The 21,738-nt window shown below is 44.2% G+C and overlaps 2 protein-coding genes across 14 annotated transcripts; one reads left to right on the top strand and one right to left on the bottom strand.

Moving 5' to 3' along the window:
- The first annotated feature begins 2,486 nt into the window (after nucleotides 1–2,486).
- LOC125511047 (basic proline-rich protein-like) lies at nucleotides 2,487–10,694 on the top strand. 12 transcript variants are annotated; one of them, XR_007284873.1, is made up of 16 exons: nucleotides 2,522–3,072; nucleotides 3,743–4,528; nucleotides 5,212–5,326; nucleotides 5,415–5,547; nucleotides 5,633–5,735; nucleotides 5,832–5,924; nucleotides 6,005–6,140; nucleotides 6,721–6,877; nucleotides 6,959–7,078; nucleotides 7,563–7,683; nucleotides 7,768–7,813; nucleotides 8,182–8,266; nucleotides 8,709–8,970; nucleotides 9,056–9,229; nucleotides 9,329–9,551; nucleotides 10,360–10,694. XR_007284873.1 is itself a non-coding variant. In XM_048676328.1 (2 exons), the coding sequence occupies exons 1-2, from the start codon at nucleotides 2,502–2,504 to the stop codon at nucleotides 3,769–3,771; spliced, it is 600 nt and encodes a 199-aa protein (XP_048532285.1). In that variant the 5' UTR covers nucleotides 2,487–2,501; the 3' UTR covers nucleotides 3,772–4,543. The 12 variants fall into 12 exon arrangements, 1 of the variants encoding a protein (XP_048532285.1); XR_007284869.1 differs by having other exon boundaries at nucleotides 2,524–3,072; nucleotides 6,959–7,067; nucleotides 7,450–7,683; XR_007284870.1 differs by lacking the exon at nucleotides 7,768–7,813 and having other exon boundaries at nucleotides 2,526–3,072; nucleotides 3,743–3,791; nucleotides 4,062–4,528; nucleotides 6,959–7,067; nucleotides 7,450–7,683.
- An 8,955-nt stretch (nucleotides 10,695–19,649) lies between these two features.
- Nucleotides 19,650–21,661, bottom strand: LOC125506197 (PLASMODESMATA CALLOSE-BINDING PROTEIN 3-like). Of its 2 annotated transcripts, none has more exons than XM_048671061.1 (3): nucleotides 21,052–21,661; nucleotides 20,345–20,378; nucleotides 19,650–20,028 (listed from the first exon to the last, which is right to left on the bottom strand). In XM_048671061.1, exons 1-3 carry the CDS (start codon nucleotides 21,380–21,382, stop codon nucleotides 19,968–19,970), a joined length of 426 nt encoding a protein of 141 aa, XP_048527018.1. In that variant the 5' UTR covers nucleotides 21,383–21,661; the 3' UTR covers nucleotides 19,650–19,967. The 2 variants fall into 2 exon arrangements, with proteins under 2 accessions (XP_048527018.1, XP_048527017.1); XM_048671060.1 differs by having other exon boundaries at nucleotides 19,650–20,033; nucleotides 21,052–21,655.
- Between the last annotated feature and the right edge of the window lie 77 nt (nucleotides 21,662–21,738).

The following is a 21,738-nucleotide window of genomic DNA, read 5'->3' as shown; positions in this document are numbered from 1 at the left end:
TAAAGCAACTTAGGTTACTAAAGTAGTGATGCTGCAACCACATTTAGGAGTTTTTCCATCTTAGGTTACTTTCAAGTTTTACTCATGACTTGCCTGCCTTTTGTGTTTGCAGTTGCCTAAACAATGCATATAAGTTGCCACTTATAAGTTGCTAACAAAAACTGCACAACTTATTAGTTCAACAGTACCAAGTTTTTACACATGACTTGCCTACCAATTGTGTTGCAGTTGCCTAAGCAATGCATAAAGTAGTGATGCTGCAACCACATTTAGGAGTTTTTGCATCTTAGGTTACTTTCAAGTTTTTACACACGACTTGCCTGCCAATTGTGTCGCAGTTGCCTGAACAGTGCATATAAGTTGCCACTTATAAGTTGCTAACAAAAATTGCACAGCTTATTAGTTCAACAGTACCAAGTTTTTACACATGACTTTTGCCTTCCAATTGTGTTGCAGTTGCCTGAACAATGCATATAAGTTGCCACTTATAAGTTGCTAACAAAAACTGCACAACTTATTAGTTCAACAGTACCAAGTTTTTACACACGACTTTTGCCTGCCAATTGTGTTGTAGTTGCCTGAACAATGCATATAAGTTGCCACTTATAAGTTGCTAACAAAAACTGCACAACTTATTAGTTCAACAGTACCAAGTTTTTACACATGACTTTTGCCTGCCAATTGTGTTGCAGTTGCCTGAACAATGCATATAAGTTGCCACTTATAAGTTGCTAACAAAAACTGCACAGCTTATTAGTTCAACAGTACCAAGTTTTTACACATGACTTTTGCCTGCCAATTGTGTTGCAGTTGCCTGAACAATGCATATAAGTTGCCACTTATAAGTTGCTAACAAAAACTGCACAGCTTATTAGTTCAACAGTACCAAGTTTTTACACACGACTTTTGCCTGCCAATTGTGTTGCAGTTGCCTCAACAATGCATATAAGTTGCCACTTTTTTACAGAGGTGTTTACATGTTCTTGTACACAGAGGGACTTATATGTAGTTGCAGACAATTTGGCTTTTCCGAATACTAATGAGAAACAACAAAATCAAGCGAAAGGAGGTGAGAGATCTGACCTCTAAAATTGCAGCCCTGCCCTTTTTCTCTTGTTTTTCCCTTCTCGGATCAGAGAAGATTTAAGAGGAGAAGCAACTAATCAAGACAGCAGTGCAGGTCATCTCAAGGTTTTCTTGCCGCCATTACAAGGGATCTGAAGGTCTAATGGATCTTGTTGGAGCGTGGGCAAGAAATTTGTGCCTTACTTGGGGGAGAAGAAGATGGCTGGGTGGGGTAGGCAATGGAGCTGGAAGCAATCGGCGGGTGCAAGGTACGGGGGAGGAAGAGCACGTGACGAGGGGACCACTAGATATCGCGTGGAGGGGGGGTTGGTTGGGTCGAGACGAAGGAACAGGTGGCTGGTGGCCGGTGGGCTATGGGCCTTACCTTTTCTGTACTACGGGGGGACAGGAAATTACCTTATTTGGCTGGGCCGCCAGGAAACGCTAGGGAGCAGCCGACTGCTCCCTAGACGCGCCCTTTAATGATATATGGTTTCCTCTAAAAAAAGAGCACGTCCTTTAGGGCTTCTTTGGATCACAGAATTTGCAAAACAAAGGAATAGGAAAAATGGAGGATTTCATTGCCATGACATATCCAATCCTATGGATTTTTTTCAGAGGTCGAACCTCATGCGTAAATTCCTCTGGAATCAACATCTTGGCGACCCAATCCTGAGGAATTTTAATAGCCCAATCCTGTGATCCAAATGTGTTCCATAGAAAACAATCTTGAGAATCCTGTGAAAATCCTCCAATCCAAAGAAGGCATTAGTTTAATATACGTACGGCCGGAGGGGAATTGCTTAACGTGCATGCAAGAAGAGGCACACGTGCGTGCAATGCAGAGCCGAACGTTGCATTGCTTCATCTTCGTGCGCCGGACCTTTTACTAGTATTTGTTTGTCTCAGGCTCGTGGAATGGAAACACCGCACGTCGGATTCCGTGGTTCGGACAGGTGCACGTGCCGTGCCCGCTGCGTCGTCGATTGTAAATAGTACGTGAAAGGGGTCAGCCGCCTAGATATAGATAAGATGGACGAGACTTGCCTCCCTCCCCGTGTGCCCATCCGTGCTTCCGCATATGTGGCTTGATTTGATTGGACAAAATAAGGCCCGGCCCCACCCCCTTAAAATCAGGGGGGGATGATTAGATTAGAAAGGAAAAAGAGAAAAAGATAGGCGTAGAATGAAGTGGGAGCACGGATAGGAGCATGGGGAGGGAGCAGGCAAGCCGGATCCAGATAAGATAACCGCTGTATGTGTACACTGTTCTACAGTGTTGCTGACCATATACGGATGGTTGTAGTTGATTCGGTTTGGTAGTTTCCGCCGGTTAATTTTTGTCTCATTAAAGATAGTTTTTTTCGTCTTCGATCCCATCTCCTGCATCCTCTCGATTCCTCCCCACCGCCTTCGAACCAGGAATAAAAATCGGTATGCTCCCACTATGTCCAGTGCTAAATCCTCCGGTTGATCGGAAAAAACTTGCACCTGAAAAAAATCTACGACGGTTAACCTACGAAAAAAAAATACCTACGCCCCGACCGCCGCCCGCGGGTCGCCCGCTCCCTCGTGCCCCTCCTCAATCCCGATCTGGATCGAGGGGACGAGGAGCTCCTGCCTCCCCGACGGCCGGCCTCCTCCTCGCCCCGCCGCTGCGTCTGGCGCCGCCATGGCCTCTGGAGCCAGGGAAGCCATGGCCTGAGCTCGGCCTCGAGGTCCCCGCCGCCGTCTCCTGCAGCTTCTGCCCCGCCGCCTCACCGCCCGAGCTCGCCGTCGCCCCAACCTCGGCGCCGCACCGCCGCCAGCTCTGGTCGCCTCCACCTCCGCTCCAGGAAACCCTCGGTCGCCGGCTCGCTGGAGCACGACGGCAGACGATGGATGCCCTGGTTGTGTGCGACGGATGCAGTTCTCACGTGCAAGCTAGGGTTGGAGCCGCCAGCTCTTCATCCTGCCCGCCGGCGGCGACTCTTCCCGTCCCGCACTGCCGCCTCCCCGTTATCACAGGTATCTCCACCCCTTCCTCTTTCCCCCTCTTCTCTCCTCTCCCCTTCTCCCTCCTCCATCTCTGTCCCCTTCCCCCTCCCACCCCGTTATCTGTTCATGTTGTTGGCACCTGAAGAAGTTGGTGGCATGGTGAAGCCCCTGAGGAAAAGTTGCAGGAGTCTTTGAAGGAGTTGGAGAAGTCTCTAGCGATGCAAGTTCGTCTTAAACCTGAGTCCGAATCCAATTTCATGGGAACAAGCATATATTCCATGAATTTTCCACTTGCACACCCTAAGCCCTAAAAGAAACAACTAGATGCCTTGGGTAATTTTGGTTGCATCCGTCTTGGTTAGTTGGTTTACATGTGAATTCACACGTTTAAAAGGCATGTGACCATTAACTTTATAAGTATTTATCCACGTTCTAAAGGAATTAAATAGGATGCAGTAGTGCAGACATTCAAAGGAGGTGGGAAGTGTACATATGCTTTATGTTAGTTATATGCACAGGGCAGCCTATCAATATAGAGGTGTCATTCAGACAGAGCTCTTTGAATATAATAAGACAAAAGATCGGTTTCCTGATTTTTTTATAAGAAGATTCTTCTATATGTTCGGTTACATGATTTTTAATTTGATCATCTTCTTTGAACAATTTTTGTGCTGACTATGATATTTCTTTTGATTTGTAGGTTCATCTGGTCCTTTACCCCTCACATAATAACTGTGAAACTTAATGAGGTATTTCTGAAAAATGTTCCCTCCCCTCTGATGTCTATTTGGTTACACAATTTTATGCTTGTGTGGTCTGGCTGTTCCTAAGTGCTTTCAGACATTATTATTTGTGTGATCAGCATTGAGTAGATTGCCTGCAGCAAGATAACTTGAGTTTTTTTACTTAAGTAAACGATATGTAAATAGCTCTAAGTTAACTGGACATTTTGTCGCATTGGCTTGAATCTGCATGTTGCATCATTTGTGCACAATGAAAACTGTATGAACCTGCATTAGATGGTGTATTTGTAGGAAGGTTATCCTTTCTTCAAGGACTGGAAGTTTCCTGGTAAGTGTTCCTTTTTCTGAAAAATTCTGTGTTTGTTCGCTGTAATATTTTGTTTACATAAGGTTTCTCTTTCCTTTTATGGGCATAATGGGTGAGACAATAATATTCAGAAAGTTGTTGTTTTAGGGAAACTGCTAACTCCATATGTCAGACCCATATCATTGTTGAGCATGCATAGTGTTCCTATGTCATTTCTATGATGTATTTGTTTCCTTTTATATCACAGTAGTCTTCATTTTGGCCATGTACCTTCAAACTGAACCAAAAATGGTTTGTCTGATGACATGTTTGAGGAGATTCTTGATATGAAACAGTGGATATGAGGGTGACCGTTTTTTTGCAAGTTTTGTCTGTGGAATCTTTTTGCAGTTGATAAGACATGGGATGGACTTACTTCCGATCTGCAATATTTTCGGTAAACTGATTCAAGGCATGTTCGATTGTTTACTTAGGGTGGTTACTGAACCTCTTTGAGAACCAAGAAAGACATTCTGTATGTACAAATAACATAGGCCTAAAGTTCGTTTTTACATTGAAAATCTATATATGAAATTTTCTATAACAATCGAAAATTCATTCATTCACTTTGTGAGATGTCACACAACACCATGCTCCAAATTGTTGTCTATCTGATCCTTGCGGCAGAATCATAGACTCGTGCATAATTGCATATATACTGTGACTGGGCACCAGTACATTTGCAACATTCTAAAGTTAGTTTGTTGTGATTTTTTACCAAACCTCGTGCATAATAAGCAACTTTATCATGTCATGCTTATGCCTGTCACTGCATATTGCTCTGCAAGTGGATGTAGTAATTTGGAAAACGTGCTGTCATAAGGAACTCTCCTTTTCTTATTCAAAATTGTTCAGTTGGAGCTTCATCATTTAAAGATTCAACTGACCAAACCCTTAGAGTTCCAATAAATTTTTCTATTCTGTCCTTAGATTCTTATCTTCGTAGCAATACTATACCCAGCCTAGCAGTAGCAATAATTTGTTCAGTTGTCAGTAATATGTTTTTCCCATGTCACATATTCATATGATCACACCTGGCTGTTCAGCTGATGCTCCGTGTGCTTTTCACCTTTCAAACAGGAAGCTGAATTTTATGTGTTGACAGAAGATGAGTCACCCTGCATCTTTGGTCCAATCGTGAAACAGAGATGGTCCTACACGTGCGCAAAGCAGCTTATCGAGAGGCTTGTTTTTGGTGAGTGGAAGAACTTATAACTTGTTGATTGTGCCATTAGTAGCACCCTTAAACTTTTTCTGACCATGTACATTTGAGTTTCCCCCAGCTGAAGGCGTAGAAATGGCCTTGAATTCACGATTGTGAGACCTTTCAATTGGATTGGGCCAAGGATGGACTTTATTCCTGGTGTTGATGGTCCTAGCGAGGGTGTTCCTCGGGTTTTGGCTTGCTTTAGCAACGTATGTAAACGTATCCCTGAATACCTTCATTGCACTGTGTTCAGTCTTCTTTCTTACAAGATATACCTTGGCAATGGATGTGCAGAATCTCCTCCGCAGAGAGCCCCTGAAGCTTGTCGATGGCGGCGAGTCCCAGAGAACTTTTGTTTTTCATCAAGGATGCCATCGAAGCTGTTCTTTTGATGATTGTATGTCTTCTCTGTTTATGTCTGATCTGTTTTTCTGGCGTTCCTCAGTGTCTACCGCATCAGTGAAACTTAAATCTCTGTTTTCTTGTGGCAAAGGAAAACCCTGCTCGAGCCAATGGTCATATCTTCAATGTTGGGAATCCTGACAATGAAGTCACTGTTAGGGAGTTGGCCGAAATGATGACAGAGGTATGCCATCAACCAGCAATAGCAACTGTATGTTCCGTTACTCTGTCTCTTCTGAATCGTTGATTTGCATTTATCTGCAGGTCTACGCTAAGGTCTCAGGAGAGCCCCCGCAGGAGGAGCCTGTGATCGACGTGAGCGCGAAAGAATTCTACGGGGAAGGGTATGACGACAGCGACAAGAGGATCCCCGACATGACCCTGATCAACAAGCAGCTAGGTGTGCATATCACTCCACGCAACACCGTGTTTGTTTTGCCTTTCATTATCCACATTTGCAAGCTGCCTACTGAAAGAAACGGGGTTGCACCCACATTACCTCCACACCATCTTCTTGGTGTGCAGACCACATCCTGGTGTGCCTCTTTATTAAGTGGTTTGTCGAAAGAAAACTGAGGGCTTAGCCCAGCTGTTTTTTTACCTATTTATTGTCATCGGGTAAATTTGGATGGATGGGATTATACTAAAGTTTATTGATGATGCTTTGTTTCTGGATATATGGAGAGGCTATGTGCACTGCAGTTCAACACAGATTGTAGATTACATGTGTGAGAAAAATTCTTATATGGTTAATAAATCATGTTCCTGCTACTTTATTAAGTGTTCAAGCATGCCTATTATGATCCTGTGCTTACTCTTTGTGTATGGCTTGTTGTCTAATGTATGAAATTGTAATGTTCTTGCACTCTGTTTTCTTCTCTTATTTCCCTTTTTTTTTGCTCGATCCGAAAACAACTCATATGCTTTAGTTGAGGAATTTTGAAGATTTCTTTGTTGCTGATGGATGTGTTCTTTTGCAGTTGCAAGGTGGAAGTCGTCGATGTTGTTCAATAGTATGTTGCCCCTGGAGGGGAAGCCGTGCATGTGACCAGTGAGGAGAAGCAGCGAGGGCTCCAGTTGTGAGAGGCTGAAGCTCGGGGACGACGACGTCATGCACAAGAGGGCATACAGGAGGCTGTATGGATTCATGATCCTTGCCTGCCTTGTTGGGAGGCGCCACCGTCAGCATATCTAACATTTTTATGCAAAAATTTACAGGTTCTCTGAACATCCTTCCGGAGGAATTATGACGATCCAAAAGAGGTTGTAGCAGTTATACTGGGCAGTAGCACTGGGACTCATATTTTCCCTCCTACAAGCAAAAGAGGTGCACCTGCTGTAAGATAATTTATTCAGATTTTCCCTCTTACAAGCACAAGGGGTACACCTGTTGTAAGATGATTCATATAGTTTCATTCAACTTGACACATCTCAGCTGCATAATGGAATAATATATTTCATCATTTTTTTACATGTTGCAGAGGATTTCCCAGCTATAAGTAGATAAGAAATAGACATTATATTAAATTTCACTTGTTATCTGCACATGAAATTGATTTGGATAGGACCAGTTAAAGTACAGCTCATACAGTAGTGGTTTCTGCATTGTGTTTGATATATTATTAGTGCAAGTGGTTTCTGTGGCTCGTCCAATCATCTTTAAATCACCAACCTAAATGTTGTTCCTCCCCTGTTGTTGCATTGCTTAGGTTCCTGTTGGAAAGGCTTATTAAATCAACTTTCTTAATCGTCACATTCATCGCACATACCTTGGCAAGGGAATCAAGTTCACTTATGGATCTGCTGATGTAATTCTTCTCAGCTCGCAAAGACATCAACCAAGACGTGCTTATGAAGTCACAAGCTCATGTCACGACACATCTCACTCTGAGTTGTCCTTGAACTTAATAAATGTGGTGTACCAAGGAGAAGAACTTGTTTATGTTAGTTACCTATAACTCTGTACCTCAATGCATCTTTCATAATGTTATTTCTGTAATTTATAGAAGTAAACAAATTCCTTACAGGTTTGACAGTTCGTCAAAATAAACAAGTAGTATTGATGGGTAAAAGGTGGGTACTGATTTAGTATGAACAAGCCAGCATGTTTTAGAACTTCTGTATTTTCTGAGTTTTCTTTCCTTCATGGATTTTCCGAGCTTATGTATTTTTTGAGTTTTAGGATAGCTGAAAATATGGCGCTTATTGCAGAAATGGTGGCATATCAATATCATGTGCATGCATTTGTAGTATCCAGAGAAAATGATGCAATGATGAATCCTGACAATCTACACACACATCACTGTATTTTGTTCACTTGCTTGCTGTTTCTGGACTATTATTGATGGAGCAGCAGAAGAGGCTTTTAGTGTTATAATATATGTCCGTACTGACAAATGAAATGCGCAGAAAAAGATACTTATGTTGTTCTGTTCTTGCAGGCACCTTATTTACTGCAGTAGGTTCTCTTGTACCCTTTTTCAGTGGAGTTGTACTGGCATCTTTGACTGAAGTTTCTTTCAACTGGTTAGTTATAATCTTCCCATTTCTGAAATTTCAAAGTCAAATGATTGGGGAATGCATCACACTATCCATTAGTTCAGTCAAGCTTATTCAGTACCGGTCTGGAAAAAAAGAAACCAGTAGCTCACATTATTGGCAATTGAGTTAAGTCTTATATTTATATGCCTGTATCACTCAAAACTTTCTAAAATGGCAAGTGATGTGTTAATTTTTGAAGAGAGTGTGGTTATGTTACAAGCATATACATTACTGGCAATGCGAAAAATACTAATAATACCTTTTCCTGTTATTTTAGCTAAAATTATGGAGCACATTTTATTTTATTTTATTTGCAATCTGAAGCCTTGGTTGTACTTCAGTCTCTAGCATCATGTATATTGGTTGCCATTGGATTTTCGAGTGCCATGGCTTCCAAACTTACTAATCAGTTGTGAGATGTTTTCAGCAAGAATCTTTTTACCGACAAGGAGGATGAAGTCAAGGATGAAGCCAAGGCAGTGGGTATGGTCTCTAGGTCGAGACCATGGCCCTTAGTGCAGTCGTTGCACACAGCCGTTTCGTCCAGTGCCTCAGACGGGCTTGGGACTTTCTGGCGTGCGTGAAGGAGTAGATGGCAGGGGGGCGCGACCAACGTTCTATGCACTGTTGGTGGGCTTGGGGCATCACTATGGGCTGTAGGTGGCGAGGATGGAGAGGCATGTATATCTGTAAGGCTCGTAGGCATGAACCCGCTCAACTGCTAATTAGAGGTTTGTCTGTCAGTGTCTTCAATAGTGATGTGTTGATGCACAGATATTCAGCTATCCACACTCTGTTTTGGTGGCAACCCAATTGCGATGTCCTCGTCGACTACCCTAGCGTCAGCCGCCGCCACCTCAAGTTATGCTGCAAGGCACTAACACCGGATCAGCATCACTGTCAGGCCTCCCCTCCCCCTGTCTAAGTTTGTCCCAGGATAAAGTACAGGTAAAAGTAAGTTCAGCTTGTTGCGACCATGACTTGAATAACATCACAATTTGTTGATGATGGATGGCCTGTGTTCCACGATGGTGGTACGTTCCGCAGTATACTCAACGGATGGCAGGTTCATATATGCCATATAGAGATGGAGAACCGGGTGCCTGAGGGACATCGAGCTTTCCCATGTCTTCTCCCTTCAATTCAACGTTGTTAAGATGAACCCTCTGCAACAGACTCTTGGACTACATCAATCGTTTTGTCGACCAAGTATCTGTACTGGAGCATGATCCCAGGAGTGGATCACTGCATGCTATCCTGACATGACTGGGTAAGTGACCTTATTGTAGCATTTCAGGCATTTGTCGATGAATCATGACAGGTGTAGTTCAGTCATGTGGTCTTGCCATGCTCAGCTCTGTTTATTGTGCATCAACGGCCATCAATGATAAGGATTAATACGTTGAGTAATTATTATGATGTGCAACGCCAACCCATTGGAAGGATTTAACGCTTCCAATTATGCATTGTATATATTCAGATTATTGCGCATGTGTATGTCCGCGACCACCTACTTTAGATTATTGCACACGTGATGTTTCATTTTAATAGTCACATAATTAGTTGGTTATCCCTTGTGTATGTGCGTTGTTATTTTTCGCACACCTCTTATATCAACTTGGTCTGATGCTTATCTTCTGCAATATCCATGTCAAGTATACAATGTTTTCAGGTTACAATTTCTGTATATATATTGCACTGTTGATCCAACTTATCAGCCCTCCCTATCGTAGAAATATTTCGGTGAGAATCTGTGTCCACTTAGCATGGAGGAGCTTGAGTAAATTGAGAACCAAATACAAATATCCCTTAAGTTGTCAAGCATATCAGGTCTTCATCAGCTTTAGATATTTTTCTGTTATACATGACTCCTCCCATGTAAATTGGGTACATGTCTTTCTACTTGATATTAGTGTAACATGCCATATCTCTCCCATGTAAATAGACCCTCATGTTGCCGCAAAGAGGAGCGGCACTGCCCAACCTCTCAATTATCCGTTGTTTTGTGTTAATTGCCCTTGAGGTCCAGACATGCCATTTATTATGATTTTTTCATTATTTCTTATTTGGAACTTGAGGTCCAGGCCAGATCTGTGTCTACAGAAGCTCGAGCGGAAGATTCCTCGCCAGCATCGGAGCAATTTATTGGCCAGATCGACACTAAAGCTCCTGCATGGACGTGAAGGCATGTCTTTATTAAGTTCAATCTTTGGAACTTGGCATGCGACGATGTGTAAAAATAGAAAGATGCTAGAAAATCCCATAAAAAAAAGATGCTAGAAAATTGTCTTTGGCCAATTTCGTATGTAGCTGTGAGCATTGCTAATTTCTGTCAACATGAATGATATTTGGACTATTTATATAGCTACCATGTGCTGAACAAATTTTCTGATTAATGTAACACTCCTGAATAGATTGGTGTCTGTGTGCCATATCATTTGCTCTCCTTTACACTAATAGAATCATTTTGTCAGTACCTGATCCATTAATACTGATTTGAGAGAAATGTGCTTCCAAAATTTTATCTTGACTGCAACATAGTTGTTTTTTCTGGTATGTATGATAAGCATAGGTGTCAATTTTGCAGCAGATGATAGATTGTTGGTTGTGGTGATTTGATATTTTAATGACTATTCATATCAATGATTATGCCTTCGCCCCATGAGAAACATTCGAAGAAAGGATTGTGAGAGAGGGAGGGGGAGAGAAAGATGATGATGAGATGCATTTATATACCACATCCCAAACATGAAATATCATCACATGTCAATTGTCTGACTCCCATATCACATGACATTTCTCTTTGTATATACATTTTTATTAGCGTATTTCTTGTTGTAAGTATAATTTGTTAGTTAGCCCGTGGCAACGCACGGGCTTTTTACTAGTATAGGAGTAGGTACTTACACTATTCAGCTACCGAGATTGTTGACCGATAAGCCACTGTTAGCATGCAGAATATTGCAGTCCCTCATCACAAAAGAAAATACTTCAACCGTTCCGAATTACTTATCACAGATATAGATGTATCTAGATGTATTTTAATTCTACATACATCCATTTCTGTCACGAGTAATTTGAAACGAAGGGAGTAGTAGAAAAAAGAAAAACAGGGCCCGGTCGTCGCTGATCGGTTACCATGCATGCACATGCAGGCCCCTTGGTGGCGATATCGGACGCTTGCACTTGCCGCCGCCGCCGACGACGACGATCCAGATTGGTCGCGGCATCGCGTCCATAACTCCTCTCCTCCCTCGACCGGCCTTTGCTTCGGCCCAACGGTTTTCCCATTCGCATTGAGGTCGCGGCGCTGCACAACATGCATATATCTCTGCCGCTCCGGAGGATAGGTGCGGACTAGAGACAGAGGCTGCTTGCTGGTGGTGCGTCGTCGGCTGCTGGTGATGAATCGACGGGAAGCTGGCCCTCAGTTCAGACTTCCAACTCTTCAGATTCAGGGCAGCTGTCTGATTTTATTTCTTTTGATAAAGGATACCGATCTTTTTTTCTTTTTCTTTTTGGAGGCGAATGAATGATACCGATCTGATGGGCATGAATGGAAGCCCACACGATGGGTAAGAGCGGGCCGAGCCAAGCAGGCCGTGACACTCAAACCCGTTCCTGGAAGCAAAAAACGAAATCCCTATTTGACGCATTCTGCGCAACTGTTGACAAATCACAGACGCACAGTCCATCTTTTGAGCAATTGGGTTCCATTCCCAGCTAGTGCGTGCTCTTTTACCTCGCTACGCGGTGCCACTGCCACCACACATGGGCCGGCCTAGGTGGGCTGCCCCCTGTGTGAATCGCCGACTACTCGTTGCAAAGCGCAACATATAGGAGAGTCCAGAAAAAAAACTAGTCTCCCGTGCATTGCTATCACGGGTAGAGCAGAGCACTGGCATGCCCTCTTCCCCATCGTCCTCTTATGTAGATACATGATTTTTATCTCCCTACACGGCTAAGTCCCAATGTGCTCCAAACTTCGATCGTGGCCACACGACCCAGCCAACAGCGCACGATGTTCCCAAAAAGGAAAAAAAACATCGAGCGACGGGATCTCTGAGCAAAAAGCATACATTGCCCACGAAGGGGAGGAATAATGCGCCGTCGATTTCTTTCAGACTTTTAGCCTGTTGCATATTTTCAATGAACGAACACGGCCAAGTGGATGGGACGAGTATGTGTTTTCTTAGAACATGGCTATGGCATGCTGGAATTTAATCTATTTTGCTATTTTGGCCAGCCCAATAATTATTTCAGAAATTCCTAATAAATTCTAGAGGCCCACTTAGTTCATTTATGCAAGGCAAAGGATACTAATAAGGTTTAGTCACACATTGCTAGTTTAGTAGGAGTTGGACCTCCTTATAAGGGAGGTTCTTTCCCCACTTGTACGAGCATGAGAACAAGAGGGATATCCACGCGCGCTCCTCCTCCGCCGCCCGCCGGCCGCGCCACGGGAATGAGCCGATATCTAAATTTTTGCCACGCACGACGGGTATACGAAAGGTCACGTGGGAGTTGAAACGTTTTCTGTAGTGGACACTGAATTTGAACGAAGCGCCTCTCGCCACAAGGTTCCGACCACTGCGCTGCTGCTACGTTCTTCCCCATCCCGTCTTGCGGCGTGCACCGCAGGTCGGAACAGTAGGCCTCCGAGACCGCACCTTTTGAGTCCTGTACGGGAGAAGGGTGATAAGGTTTTTGGGAGCGCTCAGCGCGACTACTGGCTACTTCATTACGGACGATCCGGTCGCCGACGACTACTTCCCCGACGACGACTTCTTCCCCGACGTCCACGGCCTCCTCGACGACATGGCAGGCGAGGACACCGACCCCAAGTCCAGCGCTTCTGCTGCTGTTGTCCGGTATGTGTTCTTGTCTTTCCTGTTAAAGGTTCTGCCACAGTTTCTTGTTCTAGTCCTTGTCCTACACATGATAGGTTCTACTTCATATATGCTACTTGCTATAATGTCTGCTTTAGATATGATAGGATAGTTCATATATGCAGAAGCTATTTACCTTCTCTCTGTCAGAACGCATGATTTGTTTTATCTCTACTATATTAGTCATGCTTTATCTAGTATTTCTGTTAATACAATCATTTGGTAAATTGCTCATATTTCCAACAATCCAAAAACCTTATTATAGGCAATTTACCCCAAGTGGTTTTGCTGCTTCCATGAGACCTCCTATGTTTGAGGGTATCCATTATAAGAGGTGGCGCGTGAGAGCAGTCTTGTGGTTTCAAACCATGAGTTGCTATGACGCCACTCTCGGCAAACCTGAAGGAGAGCTTGATGCTCAACAGGCACAAGCTTTTCAGAAAATGGATACTCTGTTTAAGGCTGCTCTCTTGAGTGTTCTTGGTGAGAACATAGTTGATGCTTATGCGTCAATTGATAATGGAAAAGATATGTGGGATGCACTCGAGGCCAAGTTTGGGGTCTCGGATGCTGGCACTGAGCTGTACATCATTGAGCAATTCTATGATTACAGGATGACTGAAGAGTGCTCCGTGGTTGAGCAAGCTCATGAGATACAGTCATTTGCTAGAGAACTTGAACACTTCAGTTGTATGCTACCGGACAAGTTTGTTGTCGGAGGTATCATCACTAAGCTTCCTCCTTCATGGAGGAACTTTGCTACCTTGTTGAAGCATAAGAGACAGGAGTTTTCCTTCCCGGATCTCATTGGCACTCTTGATGTGGAAGAAAAGGCGAGAGCAAAGGACACACGTGCTCGAGGTATTGAGGGAGGATCTAGTGCCAATGTGGTACAGAAGCAGAACTTCCAGCCCAACAAGTTCAAGAACAAGGGCAAGTTTGATGGAAAAGCAAAGTTTGATGGGAAGAATAAGGTTGTGCAACACACGAACTTCAAGAAGAAGAATGGCAAGAAGAAAGGTGCTTGCCATGTGTGTGGGGATCCTGATCATTGGGCTCCTAGTTGCCCTAATCGCTATGACAAGCGTCATCCTGGGAAAGGCGGCAAGACCGCTAATGTTGTCATTGGAGACACTGACAAGAAGGATGCTGGGTATGGTATATTTCCCACTATTCTTTCAGTATGTCATTCTCCTGACTGGTTGATTGACACGGGTGCTAATGTGCATGCATGCGGTGATATTTCCATGTTTTCGTCTTATCAGACCGCAGGGACTTCAACCGTGCTGATGGGCAACGGTTCAAGTGCTTCTATTCATGGTGTTGGCACGGTCGATCTAAAGTTTACTTCGGGGAAGATCGTGCGGCTGAAGAACGTGCATTATGTCCCCTCCGTCAATAAAAATCTTGTTAGCAGATCTTTTCTGTGTAGAGATGGCTACAAGCTTGTCTTTGAGTCGAATAAATTTGTAATATCCAAGTATGGAACCTTTGTTGGTAAAGGCTATGAGTCAGGAGGCTTGTTTCGTTTATCCTTATCAGACGTTTGCAATAAAGTTGTTAATCATATTTGCAACAATAGTGAATCCAATGTGTGGCATTCACATCTTTGTCATGTTAACTTTGGTTGCATGTCGCGACTAGCGAAGTTGAACTTAATCCCTAGTTTCACCACCGTCAAGGGATCTAAGTGTCAAGTGTGTGTGCAAGCTAAGCAACCTTGCAAGTCTCACACGACTGCGGAAATTAGAAATCTTGCACCACTAGAGCTCATACATTCAGATCTATGTGAAATGAATGGTGTGTTGACAAAAGGTGGAAAGAAATATTTCATGACGTTAATTGATGACTCCACTAGATACTGCCGTGTGTATCTTCTGAAATCTAAGGATGAGGCTTTGAACTTTTTCAAGATCTATAAAGCTGAAGTGGAAAACCAACTTGATTGAAAAATCAAGAGGCTTAGGTCCGACCGTGGTGGAGAGTACTTTTCCAAAGAGTTTGATGCTTTTTGTGGGGAACATGGTATAATCCATGAGAGGACTCCTCCCTACTCACCTCAGTCAAATGGGGTGGCCGAAAGAAAGAACCGTACTCTAACTGATTCGGTTAACGCCATGTTAGATACATTGGGTCTCTCCAAGGCATGGTGGGGGGATGCGATATTGACAGCATGTCATGTCCTGAACCGAGTCCCCACAAAGAACAAAGAGATAACTCCATTCGAGGAATGGGAGAAGAAAAGGTTAAAACTCTCTTATCTGCGAACATGGGGTTGTTTGGCGAAAGTCAATGCTCCAATTTCAAAGAAGCGGAAACTTGGACCAAAGACTATGGATTGTGTTTTCCTGGGATATGCTTTTCATAGCATTGGCTATAGATTCTTGGTTGTAAAATCTGAGGTACCTGACATGCATGTCGGTACGATCATGGAGTCGAATGATGCGACTTTCTTTGAAGATATCTTTCCCATGAAGGATATGGCTACCTCATCTAATCAGGAGATGCCTAGTTCATCGAATCAGGAACCAGTTACAATTACTAAACCTGCCATTTCAATAGAACACTTTGAAAGTCCTGTGGAGGAGAACAATGAAGTTCCTACTAGGAGCAAGAGACAAAGGATTGCAAAGTCCTTTGGTGATGATTTTCTTGTGTATCTCATAGATGACACTCCCAGTTCTATTTCAGAGGCCTATGCATCTGAAGATGCTGACTACTGGAAGGAAGCGGTTCGTAGCAAGATGGATTCCATCTTGGCGAATGAAACCTGGGAGATAACTGATCGTCCTTATGGGTGCAAACCTATAGGATGCAAATGGGTATTCAAGAAAAAGCTTAGGCCTGATGGTACTATTAAGAAGTACAAGGCTCGGCTCGTGGCTAAGGGTTATACCCAAAAGGAAGGTGAAGACTTCTTTGATACTTACTCACCTGTGGCTCGACTGACCACTATTCGAGTTCTACTTTCACTAGCTGCTTCGCATGGTCTTCTCGTTCATCAAATGGATGTTAAGACTGCTTTCCTAAATGGAGAGTTGGACGAGGAAATTTATATGGAACAACCAGATGGGTTTGTACTAGATGGTCAGGAAGGGAAAGTGTGCAAGTTGCTGAAGTCTTTGTACGGACTTAAGCAAGCACCCAAACAGTGGCATGAGAAGTTTGAAAGAACTTTAACAGCTGCAGACTTTGTTGTGAATGAAGCTGACAAATGTGTGTACTATCACCATGGTGGGGGCGAGGGAGTTATCCTGTGCTTGTATGTTGACGACATACTGATTTTCGGAACCAATCTGAATGTTATTAAGGAGGTCAAGGATTTCCTACCTCGTTGTTTTGAGATGAAGGATTTAGGAGTAGCTGATGTCATTCTGAACATCAAGTTGTTGAGAGACGATGATGGTGGGATTACATTGCTTCAATCTCACTGTGTGGAAAAGATCTTGAGTCGCTTTGGCTATATTGACTGCGAGCCCTCTCCAACACCATATGATGCGAGTGTGTTACTTCAAAAGAATCGAAGAATTGCTAGAGATCAATTGAAATATTCTCAGATTATTGGCTCGCTTATGTACTTAGCAAGTGCTACAAGACCTGACATCTCTTTTGCTGTTAACAAACTGAGTCGGTTTGTCTCAAAACCAGGAGATGTGCATTGAAAAGCTCTAGAGAGAGTTTTGCGTTATTTGAAAGGCACTGCAAATTATGGAATTCACTACACCAGGCACCCAAAGGTGCTTGAAGGGTATAGTGACTTAAACTGGATCTCAGATGCTGATGAGATAAAGGCCACGAGCGGTTATGTATTCACTCATGGAGGTGGCGCTGTTTCTTGGAAGTCTTGCAAGCAGACCATCTTAACGAGGTCAACAATGAAAGCAGAACTCACAACACTAGATACAGCTACGGTTGAAGCAGATTGGCTTCACCGGCTCTTGAATGACTTGCCGGTTGTTGAGAAACCTGTACCGAGTGTCCTTATGAACTGCGACAATCAAACTGTGATCACGAAAGTGAGCAGCTCAAAGGATAACATGAAGTCATCAAGACACATTTAGAGAAGGTTAAAGTCTGTCAGGAAAATGAAAAACTCCGGAGTTATTGCTTTGGATTATATCCAAACGTCTAAAAATCTGGCAGATCCTTTTACCAAGGTCTATCACGTAATGTGATAGATAATGCATCGAGCGAGATGGGTATAAGACCCACAATATGAGTTGTTCACAGTGGTAACCTATTCTTTGTGATCGGAGATCCCATGAATTAGATGTGAAAGACAAGCTGTTGGTCAACTGAGAGGAGAGTATCCTTACTATTCACAATACCACTCCATGAAGATGCAATACTCTCCTAATCTGCATGGCAGGTTGATGTATATCTTAATGTGTTCTAAGTGGCTTATTTAAGCAGAGATGTTATCCTGCAGAACATCTTTTGAAGAACACACCTATATGAGTCTGATTGTCAAACGTCGCAATCTATGAGAGTAGAGTTCTCTCTAGTAAACTCATGAAAGGTCACGGAGTATGATGCATAAACTCCACCCGCGGGGAAGATCCACGGTAGCCACGTATCGGTCAAGGCTTTATGTGAAGTTAGATTCACAGAAAACTTGCAGTTCAAGGCCCAGTCCACTGTTCAAGTTGCTTACTAGTGTAGCATAGAGTTCTAGGTGGAAGTTCAACTTAACAGTCTTCACTGCAGTACCGGTATATAAAACAGTATTTTGGAACCAAAGGCAAATTTCTGTGTGCCTCTGGGATCTGGTGGGGGATTGCTGGAATTTAGTCTATTTTGCTATTTTGGGTAGCCCAATAACTATTTCAGAAATTCCTAATAAATCCTAGAGGCCCACTTAGCCCATTTGTGCAAGGCAAGGGATACTACTAAAGTTTAGTCCCATATTGCTAGTTTAGTGGGAGTTGGACCTCCTTATAAGGGAGGTTCTTTCCCCACTTGTACGAGCATGAGAACAAGAGGGATATCCACACGCGCTCCTTCTCCGCCGCCCGCCTCGCCACGACGCGCCGCGCCGCGGGTTGCGAGAATGAGCCGAGCCGATATCTAAATGTTTGCCACGCACGACGGGTATACGAAAGGTCACGTGGGAGTTGAAACGTTTTCTGTAATGGACACTGAATTCGAACGAAGCGCCTCTTCGACCGCTGCCTGTTCGCTTCGTCTCCCTTCGTTGCTTCACCTCCTGCCGCAGCCTCTTCGCGTCCTTCTCCTGTGCCTATATACGAGAGGTCGCTCCTCTCCAGAGAGACACAACAGAAGCTCCTCTTCCTCTCGCCACAAGGTTCCGACCACTGCGCTGCTGCTACGTTCTTCCCCATCCCGTCTTGCGGCGTGCACCGCAGGTCGGGACAGTAGGCCTCCGAGACCGCACCTTTTGAGTCCTGTACGGGAGAAGGGTGATAAGGTTTTTGGGGAGCGCTCAGCGCGACTACTGGCTGCTTCATCACGGACGATCCGGTCGCCGACGACTACTTCCCCGACGACGACTTCTTCCCCGACGTCCACGACCTCCTCGACGACATGGCAGACGAGGACACCGACCCCAAGTCCAGCGCTTCTGCTGCTGCTGTCCCGTACGTGTTCTTGTCTTTCCTGTTAAAGGTTCTGCCACAGTTCCTTGTTCTAGTCCTTGTCCTACACATGATAGGTTCTACTTCATATATGCTACTTGCTATACTGTCTGCTTTAGATATGATAGGATATGGTTCATATATGCAGAAGCTATTTACCTTCTCTCTGTCAGAACGCATGATTTGTTTTATCTCTACTATATTAGTCATATTTTATCTAGTATTTCTGTTAATAAAATCATTTGGTAAATTGCTCATATTTCCAACATGGGCACTCGATCTACTAGCGCATGATTAATAAGACACAAGGTACCGTTTGTGCATTCGAGCGACGTTGGTGGTGGCGTCGTAGATGTTGATCTATTTTTTCTATAATATAGTTGGTCAAACATAAAAATGCTTGACCTCAGACAAACTTAGAATTTCAAGTATTTTGTAACAAAGGAAGTAAACGTCAAGCTGGGACATGAAGGAACATCCAAACGAATCAGGCCAATTCAAATGTATGCCACTCTGTCCCCTTTTAGCTTGAAAGGGCAGGTTACAAATGCTAAACTGAGCTCAAATTGCCCCTACAAATTTGTAGCGAACGGCCAAAAAAAAAGAATAAATGAAAAGAAAATTATGGTGGCAGCCGTGTGGCGACTCAGTGTGTGTTTGCGCAGAAGCCCGTCAGCCTTCAAATCCATATGAAGCGTGTTCCATCTGATGGAGATCAGTGACATGGAGACTTGCTAGAGTTGCTCTTACCAATCATATATTCTCAAATGACTCGTATTGTTTTGACAAAAAATGTTAAATTTTCGTGAACTTGGGTAATAATTTTGCATTCGTCACCTACATTGAGACAAGATTTCAGAGATGGAAAAATGTTAGACGTCAAGCTCATGACACGAAAGAACATCCAAATGAATCAGACGAATCCAAATGTCTGCCACTCTAGCCCCCTTTTGCTTGCACGGGCAGGTTACAAATGCTACGAGCGATCACTACAAATTCCCTCCCAAAAACAAAACTGTGGTGGCTTCTTACATCGTGGCAGTGCTCTACGCACAGAGCCTAGCTACGCAATACTCCATCCCGTGTCACCACCAGCGCAAGTGCAGGTACACGAAACAGGAGAGGGCAAGAGACATCAAGGGTGCATTGGCGGTGGCAACGTGAGCCTCATCGGTGTCGGAATCGTCGTCGTCTGATCCAAGGTCAGGCTTGCGGTTGCCCGGCGGCGGTCGAGATGCGGACGTGGCTGAACCGGGTGACCCAGCTGCGCTGCATGTAGGAACCCAACATGATAAATTTGAAAGTTTAAGGTGCAAAATTGTGGTAACAACAGATAGAATGAATTCAGCACAACACAGTCACAGTAGCCACAGACTGAGCTAAGTATAAATATCTCATGTTATTCGAGGTGGCATGTAATTCAAATTTCATCTAGCAAATATCATGCTCTTCTAGCTAGATACATGAGATTGCAGAAGACGTAAACCAAGTTTATTAATGAGTTATTAGAAATTCCTCATGTATTCTTTGTGAAGTTGTACAATAAATGGAAGCAAGTACAATGTGATGCACGTACGTACCCTGGAGATGCAGGGAAGGTGCATGATCCATAACCTGAAAAACGTAAGAGAAAACTGGATTATTAGTAGAAGTGTGTAAACGCATCACTTGCCTATGTACAACTAGAAATACTCTGATGGGGGTAGTCCTGAAACTGAAAGTAGGGTCCACAAACCGTACGAAAACTGGGCAATGCATGAACACAGTGAATAACTTTTTCATATCTCAACGTACGCCATCACTTGATCGGGAATTTTAGGAGTCTTTTTTTGGATAATGCATTCATTCTAAAGTTACCAAAAAATGGCGCATCAAAATTAAGAAATCGACCTAGCGACACATATATTCTTCGTTCAATGCATTTTCTTGAGTGAAAAAAATCTCCTAATGAAGGCATAATCCCAAAGGTTCCAAGAACAAAAGCAGGCAGCTATTTGTGCAGTGGTAGTGATACTACTAACGAATAACGAAGCAAAAAAGCAAAAGCGACACCGGTCAAGCAAAAAAAGAAGGCGGCAAAAGCAAAAGAGACGCGTGCATGGAAGGGATTACACTGACCGATAGGAAGCTTGCGATTGAGGGAAACCATATATACACGGCAAATTTTAAACATAATATCAAGGGCATAAGCATAATCAAACAATGCGAGTTCGTCCAAAATAATATACTAATTAAACAGTGCGTAACAGAGAAGAAAGGAACAAAGATAGAATCAACGTGTACTGACTGGGGTCGGTGAGCGTGACGGTGGCGGTGCCGGCGAAGTCGCAGGCGCCGGGGGCGGCGTGGGAGCGCTGGTAGACGGAGTTGAAGGCGTAGGAGGCGTGCGCGGCGAGGGTGTTGGGGAGGTAGCAGAGGGCGCTGGGCTGGATGGGCGCGCAGTCGGCGCCGCCCGCGGGGCTGCACGCGTAGTCCAGCGCCGCCTGCACCGTCCTCACCGGCGCCCCGGTGCGCACGATGCACCACGTCGGGTTCGCCGCCCCGGCGCCCGCGAGCAGCTGCAGAGCCCACGCCGCCGCGAGCCACAGCGCCGCCACAGGAGAGCGCCGGCGCCGCATGTAGTGGTCTGCGGGAGGGTACGGGGCGAGGCGAGAGGCTCAGGCAGCAAGAAGGAGCAAAGGTGGTGGGAATATGTGCGCGGTGGTGGGGAGGGAATATGAGAAAGAAAGATGGTGGGAGCCGGAGCGGGAGCGGAAGCCAGGAGGAGGATCTCCTTCTCCATCTCCATGGAGAACTGCTTTCTTTTCTTCTCTTTGCTTTTCCTTTGGGTCGGAGTGTCTAATCTAATTACGACCGGAGAAAGGAGATAGCGAAGGAGCGGGGGGCTAGGAAAAGCAAAGACCATCCAGGAGGAAGAAGATCAACTGGTAAAAAGGTAGTAGCAATCAGGCTGGTTGAAAAAGGGAGAAAGTAC

This window comes from Triticum urartu, chromosome 5 (genome assembly GCF_003073215.2).
Source record: "Triticum urartu cultivar G1812 chromosome 5, Tu2.1, whole genome shotgun sequence".
Taxonomy (NCBI): domain Eukaryota; kingdom Viridiplantae; phylum Streptophyta; class Magnoliopsida; order Poales; family Poaceae; genus Triticum; species Triticum urartu.
Note: the sequence above shows the minus strand (reverse complement) of the source record. Positions and strands in the feature narration are given on the sequence as shown.